Here is a 15,110-nt window from a genome sequence, read left to right as displayed (position 1 = left end):
AGCGCTCCCTCAGCACTGCCACTCCGACAGTGCAGCGCTCCCTCAGCACTGCCCCTCCGACAGTGCAGCGCTCCCTCAGCACTGCCCCTCCGACAGTGCAGCGCTCCCTCAGCACTGCCCCTCCGACAGTGCAGCGCTCCCTCAGCACTGCCCCTCCGACAGTGCAGCGCTCCCTCAGCACTGCCCCTCCGACAGTGCAGCGCTCCCTCAGCACTGCCCCTCCGACAGTGCAGCGCTCCCTCAGCACTGCCCCTCCGACAGTGCAGCGCTCCCTCAGCACTGCCCCTCCGACAGTGCAGCGCTCCCTCAGCACTGCCCCTCCGACAGTGCAGCGCTCCCTCAGCACTGCCCCTCCGACAGTGCAGCGCTCCCTCAGCACTGCCCCTCCGTCAGTGCAGCGCTCCCTCAGCACTGCCCCTCCGACAGTGCAGCGCTCCCTCAGCACTGCCCCTCCGACAGTGCAGCGCTCCCTCAGCACTGCCCCTCCGACAGTGCAGCGCTCCCTCAGCACTTCCCCTCCGACAGTGCAGCGCTCCCTCAGTACTGCCCCTCCGACAGTGCAGCGATGGCTAGCGGGGAGTGTCGGGTCGGGTTATGGGGCTCGAGTGTGTGGGGCTCGAATGCACGGCCCTCCGATACCCAAGGCGAGAGCGATTCCACTGAGCCACGGCTGACACCTGAGGAGCCCGCCACCCACCCCTTCCCCCGTGGGTTATCTGTGTCACTGAGCCGATGGGTTCCTCATTATTCTAATTTACCATTGTTTTAGCATCACCCATAGTAAATGTGAACCCCTGGGTGTGCTGCTGAACCCCACAGAGCAGGAAGGGCCCGAGATTCATCCCCAGTATGTATATTGGGAGTGAAGGGATTGGGTCCATTGGGATACTATACAATGGGAGTGAATGGGAAGGGGTTGGGTCCATTGCGATTCTGTACAATGGGAGTGAATGGGAAGGGGTCGGGTCCATTGGGATTCTGTACAATGGGAGTGAATGGGAAGGGTTGGGTCCATTGCGATTCTGTACAATGGGAGTGAATGGGAAGGGTTGGGTCCATTGCGATTCTGCACAATGGGAGTGAATGGGAAGGGGTCGGGTCCATTGGGATTCTGTACCATGGGACTGAATGGGAAGGGTTGGGTCCATTGCGATTCTGTACAATGGGAGTGAATGGGAAGGGGTCGGGTCCATTGTGATTCTGTACAATGGGAGTGAATGGGAAGGGTTGGGTCCATTGCGATTCTGTACAATGGGAGTGAATGGGAAGGGGTCGGGTCCATTGGGATTCTGTACAATGGGACTGAATGGGAAGGGGTTTAGGTCGATTGGGATTCTGTACAATGGGAGTGAATGGGCAGGGGTTGGGTCCATTGGGATTCTGTACAATGGGACTGAATGGGAAGGGGTTTAGGTCGATTGGGATTCTGTACAATGGGAGTGAATGGGAAGGGGTTGGGTCCATTGGGATTCTGTACCATGGGACTGAATGGGAAGGGGTTTAGGTCGATTGGGATTCTGTACAGTGGGAGTGAATGGGAAGGGGTTGGGTCTATAGAATCCCGGGACCTCGAGGATGGCAATCTCTGGATTACTACCCCCAGCCACATGCTGAACACACGGGGTGGTGTCTGTGCAAGCGGGTTTCCATTTGATGGGACGGTGGAACCAGCTCTGGGTAAGGTGGGTGCTATTCTGCAAGGATGGACTCCATCTGAACAGGAAGGAAGCTAATGAACTGGCAAGAGGGATAAATGGGGAGGCGAAGAGTCATTTAAGGAAGGAAGGAAGAGGGGGGTGGGGTGGGGAAATGAAAATGATCGGAGTAGCTAAGGCAGGAAGAACCGAATAGGAACTTGGTTTATGGGCTTCACGGGGGTGACCACAAGCTTAGTCAAGGAGCTGGGTTTTAAAGTTAAGCTGACGCAAATCTCTGCCCCCCGTGTCCGAACTCTCATCAAGTCCCGTTCACCCATCCAACCTGTGCTCGCTGACCTACACTGGCTCCCTGTCCGGCAACATCTCCATTTTCAAATCCTCGTCCTCATGATCAAATTCCTCTGTGGTGTCGTTGTCGTCTCCCTCTCTGTAACCTCCTCTAGCCCGACAACCCTCCGAGATCTCCGCGCTCCTCCGATTTCTGGCCTCTTGCGTGTGCCGTCCCCTCCCCCCCCGATTTTAATTGCTCCACCATTGGCGGCCATGCCCAAAGCTCAGGAATTCCCTTCCTAACTCTCCCCTCCTTTAAGACCCTCCATAAAACCCACCTCTCTGACCAAGCTTTCGGTCACCTGTCCTAATATCGCCTCGTGTGGCTCGGTGTCAATTATACTCCCGTGAAGCACGGTGGCATAGTGGTTAGCACTGTTGCCTCACAGTGCCAGGGACCCGGGTTCGAATCCGGCTTCGGGTGACTGTCTGTGTGGAGTTTGCACATTCTCCCCGTGTTTGCGTGGGTTTTCTCCGGGTGCTCCGGTTTCCTCCCACAGTCCAAAGATGTGCGGGTTAGGTTGATTGGCTATGATAAATTGACCCTTAGTGCTAGGGGGATTAAATACGGGGATAGGGTGGGATATGTGTAGGGGTTACAGGGATCGGGTGGGATATGTGTTGGTGCAGGCTCGATGGGCCGAAATGGCCTCTATCTGCACTGTGGGGTTTCTGTGATTCTGTGAAGCGCCTTGGGACGTTTTCCTACGTTGTCGTTACTCTGTCCCTCCTAAAAAGTCATATAAAAGAAAGACTTTCATTTCTACAGCGCCTTTCGTGACCTCAGGAAGTCCCAAAGCTCTTCACAGCCAATGAAGGACTTTTCATTGCCAGCCAGGGGAGCAAGTGTGTAGTCCCTGGTGTCCCAGTGCATGAATCGCAAATGGTTACTATGCAGGTACAGCAAGTAATTAGGAAAGCTCATAGAATGTTATCGTTTTATTGCGAGGGGAATTGAATACAAAAGTAGGGAGGTTATGCTTCAGTTATACAGGGCATTGGGTGAGACCACATCTGGAGTACTGTGTACGGTGGCATAGTGGTTAGCACTGTTGCCTCACAGCGCCAGGGACCCGGGTTCAAATCCGGCCTCGGGTGACTGTCTGTGTGGAGTTTGCACATTCTCCCCGTGTTTGCGTGGGTTTTCTCCGGGTGCTCCGGTTTCCTCCCACTGTCCAAAGATGTGCGGGTTAGGTTGATTGGCTGTGATAAATTGACCCTTAGTGTTAGGGGGATTAAATACGTGGGGTTACGGGGATAGGGTGGGATATGTGTCCGTGCAGACTCGATGGGCCGAAATGGCCTCTATCTGCACTGTGGGGTTTCTGTGATTCTGTGATATTGGTCTCCTTATTTAAGGAAGGATGTAAATGCGTTGGAAGCAGTTTAGAGAAGGTTTACTGGACTAATACCTGGAACGGGCGGGTTGTCTTATGAGGAAAGGTTGGACAGGCTAGGCTTGTATCCGCTGGAGTTTAGAAGAGTAAGAGGTGACTTGATTGAAACATATAAGATCCTGAGGGGTCTGGACAGGGTGGATGTGGAGAGGATGTTTCCTCTTGTGGGAGAATCTAGAACTAGGGTCACTGTTTAAAAATAAGGGGTCGCCCATTTAAGACAGAGATGAGGAGAATTTTTTTCTCTCAGAGGGTCGTGAGTCTTTGGAACTCTCTTCCTCAGAGGGCGGTGGAAGCAGAGTCTTTGAATATTTTCAAGGCAGAGGTAGATAGATTCTTGGTAAGCAAGGGGGTGAAAAGTTATCGGGGAATGTGGAGTAATCGGATCAGCCATGATCTTATTGAATGGCGGAGCAGGCTCGAAGGGCCGAGTGGCCTACTCCTCCTAATTTGTATGTTCATAATGTAGGAAACGCGGCAACCAATATGCGCAAGAGGCCAGAATTGGAGGAGCGCAGAGATCTCGGAGGGTTGTAGGCAGTGTTCCCTTTCATTTTAATTTTTTTTCATGTGTGGTGTCCCTTCAATTTGGCTGCTTAGATTCTCTTCCAGCACTAGGAGCTGGTGAGTGGCCTGCACGGGACTGGTGCACAGCTGTGCTCTTTGGGGGGTTGATTCCTGGGATGAAGGGGTTAGTCATAGAGTTATACAGCACAGAAAGAGGCCCTTCCACCCATCGTGTCTGCACCGGCCATCCAGCCCGGTCTAATCTAATCCCATTTTCCAGCATTTGGTCCATAGCCTTGTATGCAATGGCATTTCAAGTGCTCATCTAAATGCTTCTTGAATGTTGTGAGGGTTCCTGCCTCTACCACCCTTTCAGGCAGTGAGTTCCAGATTCCAACCACCCTCTGGGTGAAAAAGTATTTCCTCAAATCCCCTCTAAACCTCCTGCCCCCTTACCTTGAAACTATGCCCCCTGGTTATTGACCCCTCTACTGAGGGGAAAAGTTCCTTTCTATCTACCCTATCTATGCCCCTCATAATGTTATACACCTCAATCAGGTCCCCACTCCGCCTTCTCTGCTCTAAGGAAAACAACCCCAGCCTGTCCAGTCTCTCTTCATAGCTGAAGCGCTCCAGCCCAGGTAACATCCTGGTGAATCTCCTCTGCACCCTCTCCAATGCAATCACATCCTTCCTATAGTGTGGTGACCAGAACTGCACACAGTACTCCAGCTGTGGCCTTACCAGCGTTTTGTACAGCTCCATCATAACCTCCCTGCTCTTATATTCTATGCCTCGGCTAATGAAGGCAAATATCCCATATGCCTTTTTAACCACCTTATCTACCTGTCCTGCTGCTTTCAGGGATCTATGTACATGCACACCAAGGTCCCTCTGATCCTCTGTCTTACCTAGGGTCTTACCATTCATTGTGGATTCCCTTGCCTTGTTAGTCCTCCCAAAATGCATCACCTCGCACTTTTCAGGGTTAAATTCCATTTGCCACCGTTCTGTCCATCTGACCAACCCGTCTATATCGTCCTGTAGCCTGAGGCTTCCCTCCTCGCTATTTACTACCCCACCAAATTTTGTGTCATCTGCGAACTTACTGATCATACCTCCTACATTCATATCTAAATCATTAATGTAGATCACAAACAGCAAAGGACCCAGCACCGACCCCTGCGGTACCCCACTGGGTTGTCTTATGAGGAAAGATTGAGCAGGTTGGGCCTATACTCACTGGAGTTTAGAAGAATGAGAGGTGATCTTATTGAAACATAAGATTCTGAGGGGGATTGACAGGGTAGATGCTGAGGGGATGTTTCCCCTCGTGGGGGAATCTAGAACTAGGGGGCACAGTCTCAGAATAAAGGGTCGTCCATTTAAGACGGAGATGAGGAGGAATTTCTTCCCTCAGAGGGTCGTGAATCTTTGGAATTCTCTGCCCCGGAGTCATTGAATATATTCAAGGCGGAGATTGACAGACATTTGAATGACAGGGGAGTCAAGGGGTTTGGGGAGAGAGTGGGAAAGTGGTGTTGAGACTGAGATTGGATCAGCCATGATCGGATTGAATGGCGGAGCAGGCTCGAGGGGCCGATTGGCCGACTCCTGCTCCTGTTTCTTATGTAGGCCGTGGAGGGATTTGAACACGAGGATGAGAATTTTAAAATCGAGGCGTTGCCGGACCGGGAGCCAGTGTTGATCAGCGAGCACACGGGGGCGATGGGTGAATTCGGCGTAGTTAGGATACGGGCCATCATGTTTTTTGGATGAGCTGAAGTTTACGGGAAGGTGGAAATGGGAGGCCGGCACGGAGAGCGTCGCAATAGCCGAGCCTAGAGGTAACAAAGGGAGAAAGGATGAGGGTTTCAGCAAAGGCAAGAGATTTAGGACAGAGAAAAACTGTGAAACTGGGTCTGTGGAATGCACAACCAGTTTTAAGTACCGCAGCAAAGACCATGGCAACATTGAAGATTAGGTTAGATGAAGGAAAGGGGATGAGGAGCGGGTACATGGGATAGGAACTACTGCACCAACACGGATTGGTTGGGCCGAATGGCCTGTTTCGCCTTTTTTTAAATTCGTTTCTTTATGGGATGTGGGTGTCGCTGGCAAGGCCGGTATTTATTGCTCATTGCTAATTGCCCTTGAGAAGGTGGTGGTGAGCCGCCGCCTTGAACCGCTGCAGTCCGTGTGGTGAAGGTGCTCCCACAGTGCTGTTGGGGAGGGAGTTCCAGGATTTTGACCCAGCGACGATGAAGGATCGGCCGATACACTTCCAAGTTAGGCTGGTGTGTGACTTGGAGGTGGTGGTGTTCCCATGCGCCTGCTGCCCTTGTCCTTCTAGGTGGAAGAGGTCGCGGGTTTGGGAGGTGCTGCCGAAGAAGCCTTGGCGAGTTGCTGCAGTGCATCTTGTAGATGGTACACACTGCAGCCACGGTGCGCCGGTGGTGGAGGGAGTGAATGTTTAAGGTGGTGGATGGGGTGCCAATCAAGTGGGCTGCTTTGTCCTGGATGGTGTCGAGCTTCTTCAGTGTTGTTGGAGCTGCACTCATCCAGGCAAGTGGAGAGTATTCCATCACACTCCTGACTTGTGCCTTGTAGATGGTGGAAAGGCATTGGGGGGTCAGGAGGTGAGACACTCGCCGCAGAATTCCTAGTTGTAACTTGTATTTATATAGCGTCTTTAATGTAGGAAAATGTCTCAAGGAGCTTCACATGAGTGTTATCAAACTTGGTCAAAGACGTCAGTTTTACAGAGCATCTTAAAGAGGAGGGAGAGGCGGAGAGGTTTAGGGGGAGAATTCCAGAGCTTGGGGCCCAGGCAGCTGAAGGCACGGCCTCCAATGGTGGAGCGATTGAATTCGGGGGTTGTGCAAGAGGCCAGAATTGGAGGAGTGCAGAGATGGTGGAGGGTTGCAGGGCTGGAGGAGGTTACAGAGATAGGGTGGAGGGTCGCAGGGCTGGAGGAGGTTACAGAGATAGGGTGGAGGGTTGCAGGGCTGGAGGAGGTTACAGAGATAGGGTGGAGGGTTGCAGGGCTGGAGGAGGTTACAGAGATGGTGGAGGGTTGCAGGGCTGGAGGAGGTTACAGAGATGGTGGAGGGTTGCAGGGCTGGAGGAGGTTACAGAGATAGGGTGGAGGGTTGCAGGGCTGGAGGAGGTTACAGAGATGGTGGAGGGCTGGAGGAGGTTACAGAGATAGGGTGGAGGGATGCAGGGCTGGAGGAGGTTACAGAGATAGGGTGGAGGGTTGCAGGGCTGGAGGAGGTTACAGAGATAGGGTGGAGGGTTGCAGGGCTGGAGGAGGTTACAGAGATGGTGGAGGGTTGCAGGGCTGGAGGAGGTTACAGAGATAGGGTGGAGGGATGCAGGGCTGGAGGAGGTTACAGAGATAGGGTGGAGGGTTGCAGGGCTGGAGGAGGTTACAGAGATAGGGTGGAGGGATGCAGGGCTGGAGGAGGTTACAGAGATAGGGTGGAGGGATGCAGGGCTGGAGGAGGTTACAGAGATGGTGGAGTGTTGCAGGGCTGGAGGAGGTTACAGAGATGGTGGAGGGTTGCAGGGCTGGAGGAGGTTACAGAGATAGGGTGGAGGGTTGCAGGGCTGGAGGAGGTTACAGAGATAGGCTGGAGGGTTGCAGGGCTGGAGGAGGTTACAGAGATAGGGTGGAGGGATGCAGGGCTGGAGGAGGTTACAGAGATAGGGTGGAGGGTTGCAGGGCTGGAGGAGGTTACAGAGATAGGGTGGAGGGATGCAGGGCTGGAGGAGGTTACAGAGATGGTGGAGGGTTGCAGGGCTGGAGGAGGTTACAGAGATGGTGGAGGGTTGCAGGGCTGGAGGAGGTTACAGAGATAGGGTGGAGGGATGCAGGGCTGGTGGAGGGTTGCAGGGGTGGAGGAGGTTACAGAGATAGGGTGGAGGGATGCAGGGCTGGAGGAGGTTACAGAGATAGGCTGGAGGGTTGCAGGGCTGGAGGAGGTTACAGAGATAGGGTGGAGGGTTGCAGGGCTGGAGGAGGTTACAGAGATGGTGGAGGGTTGCAGGGCTGGAGGAGGTTACAGAGATAGGGTGGAGGGTTGCAGGGCTGGAGGAGGTTACAGAGATAGGGTGGAGGGTTGCAGGGCTGGAGGAGGTTACAGAGATAGGGTGGAGGGTTGCAGGGCTGGTGGAGGTTACAGAGATAGGGTGGAGGGATTTGAAGACAAGGATGAGAATTTTTAACATTTCCTATATTAGGACACTTCAAAGAAAAAGGGCTTTGGGGCATCCTGAGGTGGTGACAGGTGCTGTACAAATGCAAATCTGCCTTTCCTTCCTGTTGTCCCTGGCTCTCGAGGGCGGTGACTCACCCGGGGCAGCATTGACACAAGGGGAGGGAGTGGTTGGGTCATTAATTGTTCAGTGTTTTCTGTCTGCATCTCTCCCGGCTACAACCTCTTTGCCTGCTGGTGGGTGGGGTGGGGCTGGCCCAGGCCTATGAGGAGGCAGAAGCCCTGGGCCTCGCCTCCTACCAGCCGCACCCGCACCCGAGCTGTACATTGACCCGAGCCAGGGGCAGTTACAGACAGGAGAAGGGGTGGGGCAGGACATTCACTACCTTCCCCCCCCCCACCAGCACCAGCCCTTCCCCGCTGGTGCTGTGATACAGTCGCGCCTGCCATCCAAGGCACAGCCAACATCCTCAATTCCAGCATGCTATTTGCCCATGGGGGGCAGCCCACATTTTTTTTATTGTCCTGCATGCCAGCTCAAGGGATTATAAGCGCCGCTTGGGTTAAACACATAATAACATAAGAAATAAGAGTAGGTGTATGCCACACGGCCCCTCAGGCTTACTCCGCCATTCAGTGAGATCATGGCTGAACTTCTACCTCAACTCCACTTTCCCGCCCTATCCCCATATCCTTTGATTCCCTCCGTGTCCAAAAATCTATCGATCTCTGTCTTGAATATACTCAACGACTGAGTCTCCACAGCCCTCTGGGGCAGAGAATTCCAGAGATTCACAACCCTCTGAGTGAAGAAATTTCTCCTCATCTCAGTCCTAAATGGCCGACCCCTTATCCTGAGACTGTGACCCCAGGTTCTAGACTCTCCAGCCAGGGGAAACATCCTCACTGCATCTACCCTGTAAAGCCCTGTAAGAATTTTATACATTTCAATGAGATCACCTCTCATTCTTCTAAACTCTAGAGAGTATCGGCCCATTCTACTCAGTCTGTCCTCATGAGACGACCCTCTCATCCCAGGAATCAATCGAGTGAAACTCTGTTGCACCCCCTCAAGGCTAGGATATCCCTCTTTGGGTAAGGAGACCAAAAGTATACAGAGTAAAGCTCCCTCTACACTGTCCCATCAAACACTCCCAGGGCAGGTACAGCACGGGTTAGATACAGAGTAAAGCTCCCTCTACACTGTCCCATCAAACACTCCCACGGCAGGTACAGCACGGGTTAGATACCGAGTAAAGCTCTCTCTACACTGTCCCATCAAACACTCCCACGGCAGGTACAGCACGGGTTAGATACAGAGTAAAGCTCCCTCTACACTGTCCCATCAAACACTCCCAGGGCAGGTACAGCACGGGTTAGATACAGAGTAAAGCTCCCTCTACACTGTCCCATCAAACACTCCCACGGCAGGTACAGCACGGGTTAGATACCGAGTAAAGCTCTCTCTACACTGTCCCATCAAACACTCCCACGGCAGGTACAGCACGGGTTAGATACAGAGTAAAGTTCCCTCTACACTGTCCCATCAAACGCTCCCAGGGCAGGTACAGCACGGGTTAGATACAGAGTAAAGCTCCCTCTACACTGTCCCATCAAACACTCCCAGGGCAGGTACAGCACGGGTTAGATACAGAGTAAAGCTCCCTCTACACTGTCCCATCAAACACTCCCAGGACAGGTACAGCACGGGTTAGATACAGAGTAAAGCTCCCTCTACACTGTCCCATCAAACACTCCCAGGGCAGGTACAGCACGGGTTAGATACAGAGTAAAGCTCCCTCTGCACTGTCCCATCAAACACTCCCAGGTAGTGAGAGTCAGAACTTTACTAACTGATGTTTTTTCTCCACAGGAGTGGGGAAGAGCAGCCTGCTCCTCCGATTCGCAGACAACACTTTCTCAGGTAGGTCAATATGCCTCCTTGCACATTTCTAAGCCCCTCCTGTCGTTCACCCGGTCCCAGAGGGGGAAAGGACAGTGTATCTAACGCACTATGACACCCGGTCCCAGAGGGGGAAAGGACTGTGTATCTAACGCACTGTGACACCCGATCCCAGAGGGGAAAGGACAGTGTATCTAACGCACTGACACCCGGTCCCAGAGGGGGAAAGGACAGTGTATCTAACGCACTATGACACCCGGTCCCAGAGGGGGAAAGGACAGTTTATCTAACGCACTGTCACCCGGTCCCAAAGGGGGAAAGGACAGTGTATCTAATGCACTGTGACACCCGTTCCCAGAGGGGGAAAGGACAGTGTATCTAACGCACTGTGACACCCGGTCCCAGAGGGGAAAGGATAGTGTATCTAACGCACTGTGACACCCGTTCCCAGAGGGGGAAAGGACAGTGTATCTAACGCACTGTGACACCCGTTCCCAGAGGGGGAAAGGACAGTTTATCTAACGCACTGTGACACCCGGTCCCAGAGGGGGAAAGGACAGTGTATCTAACGCACTGTGACACCCGTTCCCAGAGGGGGAAAGGACGGTGTATCTAACGCACTGTGACACCCGGTCCCAGAGGGGGAAAGGACAGTTTATCTAACGCACTGTGACACCCGGTCCCAGAGGGGGAAAGGACAGTGTATCTAACGCACTGTGACACCCGTTCCCAGAGGGGGAAAGGACAGTTTATCTAACGCACTGTGACACCCGGTCCCAGAGGGGGAAAGGACAGTGTATCTAACGCACTGTGACACCCGTTCCCAGAGGGGGAAAGGACGGTGTATCTAACGCACTGTGACACCCGGTCCCAGAGGGGGAAAGGACAGTGTATCTAACACACTGTGACACCTGGTCCCAGAGGGGGAAAGGACAGTGTATCTAACGCACTGTGACACCCGTTCCCAGAGGGGGAAAGGACGGTGTATCTAACACACTGTGACACCCAGTCCCAGAGGGGGAAAGGACAGTGTATCTAACACACTGTGACACCTGGTCCCAGAGGGGGAAAGGACAGTGTACCTAACACTGACTCTGCGCTCCTCCTTGGGACACTGGTCCGCTCTCTGCTCCACACCTTACCGTGCGTGACCATGTTTCCTCCGCGTCTCTCAGGCAGCTACATCACTACAATCGGGGTGGACTTCAAGATCCGCACAGTGGAGATCAATGGAGAAAAGGTTAAGCTTCAGATCTGGGACACGGCCGGGCAGGAGCGATTCCGGACCATCACTTCCACGTGAGTTCTCCCCCTCGCCCATTCGATCCTCGCCTCCCGACTCCACCTTGTGTGACCCCTGATCCCCTATCCCCCAACACCTGGACTAAATAAACTTGAGGTCATCCAAATCTCTGCTGCCTGTGCTCGCTGACCGACATTGGCTCCCAGTTAAGCAACAAGTCGATTTCAAAATTCTCATCCTTGTTTTTAAATCCCTCCATGGCCTCGCCCCCCTCCCTATCTCTAATCTCCTTCAGCCCCCCCCCCCCCCCCCCCCCCGAGATATCTGCCCTCCTCCACTTCTGCCCTCTTGAGCATCCCTGATTTTAATCGCTCAACCATTGGTGGCCGTGCCTTCAGCTGCAAAGGCCGAAGGTCTGGAATTCCCTCCCTAAACCTCTCCGCCTCTCTACCTCGCTTACCTCTTTTAAGACGCTCATTAAAACCTACCTCTTTGACCAAGCTTTTTGTCATCTGTCCTAATTTCTCCTTATGTGGCTCATTGTCAAACTTTGCTTGATAATCGCTCCCGTGAAGCGCCTTGTGACGTCCTCAGGCTACAGGACTATATAGACGGGATGGTCAGATGGGCAGAACAGTGGCAAATGGAATTTAACCCTGAAAAGTGTGAGGTGATGCATTTTGGAGGGACTAACAAGGCAAGGGAATACACAATGAATGGTAAGACCCGAGGAAGGACAGAGGATCAGAGGGACCTTGGTGTGCATGTACATAGATCCCTGAAGGCAGCAGAACAGGTTGATAAGGTGGTTAAAAAGGCATATAGGATACTTGCCTTCATTAGCTGAGGCATAGAATATAAGAGGGGTCAATAACCAGGGGGCATAGTTTCAAGGTAAGGGGCAGGAGGTTTAGAGGGGATTTGAGGAAGAACTTTTTAACCCAGAGGGTGGTTGGAATCTGGAACTCACTGCCTGAAAGGGTGGTAGAGACAGGAACCCTAACAACATTCAAGAAGCATTTAGATGAGCACTTGAAACACCATAGCATACAAGGCTATGGACCAAGTGCTGGAAAATGGGATTAGAATAGACAGGGCTTGATGGCCGGCGCGGACACAATAGGCTGAAGGGCCTCTTTCTGTGCTGTGTAACTCCGTTTTACTACCTTAAAGGTGTTGTTTAAATGCAAGTTCTCGTTCACTGATTCCAGAGAGTTGCACCAACTAATCTTAAGAGGGGGGACCCTTTCGTTCCCCAGCTTCTGGGTCGAGCACATTGAAACCCAGCCGGGTGATCAGAACATGGGACACACCGGGGTCTAGGACAGTGTCAGACCATAAGTGTTAAACCCCTTCAGTCGGCTGTCCACTCTGATGTCCCTCCAGCGCCCCCTCACCTGTCCCTCCAGCGCCCCCTCACCTGTCCCTCCAGCGCCCCCTCGCCTCCCCCTCCGACGCTCTCTCTACTGATCATTTCATATATCCTCTCTTATACAAAGACACTTTCTATAATACATAAAGAGCATGTGGGTGTCACCCATAATCCCAGGCCAACACTCCATGGTTGTCAGTACTGAGAGAGTGCTGCACTGTCGGAGGGGCAGTACTGAGGGAGCACTGCACTGTCGGAGGACCAGTACTGAGGGAGCGCTGCACTGTCGGATGGGCAGTAATGAGAGAGCGCCGCACTGTCGGAGGGGGCAGTGCAGAGGGAGCGCCGCACTGTCGGAGGGGCAGTACTGAGGGGGGGCAGTACTGAGGGAGCGCTGCACTGTCGGAGGGGCAGTACTGAGGGAGCGCCGCACTGTCGGAGGGGCAGTGCAGAGGGAGCGCCGCACTGTCGGAGGGGCAGTACTGAGAGAGCGCCGCACTGTCGGAGGGGCAGTACTGAGGGAACGCCGCACTGTCGGAGGGGCAGTACTGAGGGAGCGCCGCACTGTCGGAGGGGGCAGTACTGAGGGAGCGCTGCACTGTCGGAGGGGCAGTACTGAGGGAGCGCCGCACTGTCGGAGAGGGCAGTGCAGAGGGAGCGCCGCACTGTCAGAGGGGCAGTACTGAGGGAACGCCGCACTGTCGGAGGGGCAGTACTGAGGGAGCGCCGCACTGTCGGAGGGGGCAGTACTGAGGGAGCGCTGCACTGTCGGAGGGGCAGTACTGAGGGAGCGCCGCACTGTCGGAGAGGGCAGTGCAGAGGGAGCGCCGCACTGTCGGAGGGGCAGTACTGAGGGAGTGCTGCGCTGTCGGAGGGGCAGTACTGAGGGTGAGATCAGCTCACTCAGCACAGGCCGGGGATGGAGCCTGGGCCTTTCCTGCTGTGTGTGTGTGACTCAGTACCACACCGGGTGAGATCAGCTCACTCAGCACAGGCCGGGGATGGAGCCTGAGCCTTTCCTGCTCTGTGTGTGTGTGTGCGGGGCTCAGTAAAAACCTGGTTTGAGGTCTGTGCTAAATGTTAGAGCTCCCCTGTTGTCTGAATGCAGCTCTGACGCACTGTTTTTCTCCCCCCCTTGTTCCCCAGGTATTACCGAAACACTCACGGAGTCATCATTGTTTATGATGTCACCAATCCAGAGTCTTTTGTCAACGTGAAGCGATGGTTGCACGAGATCAGCCAGAACTGCGACACTGTCTGCAAGATCCTTGGTAAGAGGCCACGACACGCTCCTCGCAGCTCCTGTGCACGTACTGGATCTCCCGTATCCTCCCCCCGTCTCCCCTGCAGAATTACCAATGGACCCAACCCCTTCCCATTCACTTCCATTGTACAGAATCCCAATGGACCCAACCCCTTCCCATTCACTCCCACTGTACAGAATCCCAATGGAGTTCAACCCCTTCCCATTCACTCCCATTGTACAGAATCCCAATGGACCCAACCCCTTTCCATTCACTCCCATTGTACAGAATCCCAATGGACCCAACCCCTTCCCATTCACTCCCATTGTACAGAATCCCAATGGACCCAACCCCTTCCCATTCACTCCCACTGTACAGAATCCCAATGGACCCAACTCCTTCCCATTCACTCCCATTGTACAGAATCCCAATGGACCCAACTCCTTCCCATTCACTCCCATTGTACAGGATCCCAATGGACCCAACTCCTTCCCATTCACTCCCATTGTACAGAATCCCAATGGGCCCCCATTGACTGACGCTCTGTATCACATTCCCAGTGGGCAACAAGAACGAGGACCCCTCCAGGAGGCAGGTGGAGTTCGCAGACGCCAAGCGGTTCAGCGAGCAAATGGGAATCCGCCTTTTCGAGACCAGCGCCAAGGAGAACACTAACGTGGAAGAGGTGAGAGATGCACAGGCCTTGGCCCCTCTGCAGCCTGGCTCCTCCTAACAGGGTAATACAGTGCCTGAAGGCCCCCACCCACCCCACACAGTGCAGAAAAGGCCCAGGCTACATCCCTGGCCCAGTGCTGAGCGAGCCGATCCCAGCCACGGCTGGTGGTTCTGTGGAGAGCTGCAAACTGTGCCCCTGGGGTTAGGGAAGAGGTTAAATCAGCCAGGGTTCCTGCTCTCGACTGACCAGCGGACTCCTCCTGGAAATTGCGAGTATGGCTATTGGGTGAGGACTGGATCGGTCTTGTCTGTGATGCCCATTGTAGTTGAATATCCTGCTGACGTTTGCTGTCTCGGCAGAGACTTGGGCAGGTGTCACTGGAACATGTGTCCCAACAAGGAGTCAGTCCCAGCATCAAGGGAGAAGGGACATGAACACACAAGGTAGTGACTATTGCCAGAGCACTTGGTGGAGCCTTGGATTGTGTCTGGGTTTCTGCCCACACCCCAGGGTAAGGCAGTGCAGCATAGTGGAATTTGTAAAGATAAATATTTCTTAAC

At 53.8% G+C, this 15,110-nt stretch overlaps 1 protein-coding gene across 1 annotated transcript in view; it reads left to right on the top strand.

Annotated features, from left to right (window-relative positions):
* LOC147110912 (ras-related protein Rab-35-like) overlaps positions 1-15,104 on the top strand; it is a 35,113-nt gene extending 20,009 nt beyond the window's left edge. Inside the window, exons 2-5 of the mRNA XM_085999979.1 lie at positions 9,986-10,036; positions 11,191-11,314; positions 13,777-13,901; positions 14,435-15,104. Coding sequence (XP_085856105.1) covers positions 9,986-10,036; positions 11,191-11,314; positions 13,777-13,901; positions 14,435-14,607 — 473 coding nt within the window. The 3' untranslated portion in view covers positions 14,608-15,104. The remainder of the gene's footprint in view (positions 1-9,985; positions 10,037-11,190; positions 11,315-13,776; positions 13,902-14,434) is intronic.
* Positions 15,105-15,110: the final 6 nt, after the last annotated feature.

Source organism: Somniosus microcephalus, chromosome 11, assembly GCF_052327205.1.
Source record: "Somniosus microcephalus isolate GS21.2 chromosome 11, FLI_Smic_1.0, whole genome shotgun sequence".
Classification (NCBI taxonomy): Eukaryota; Metazoa; Chordata; class Chondrichthyes; order Squaliformes; family Somniosidae; genus Somniosus; species Somniosus microcephalus.
Note: the sequence above shows the minus strand (reverse complement) of the source record. Positions and strands in the feature narration are given on the sequence as shown.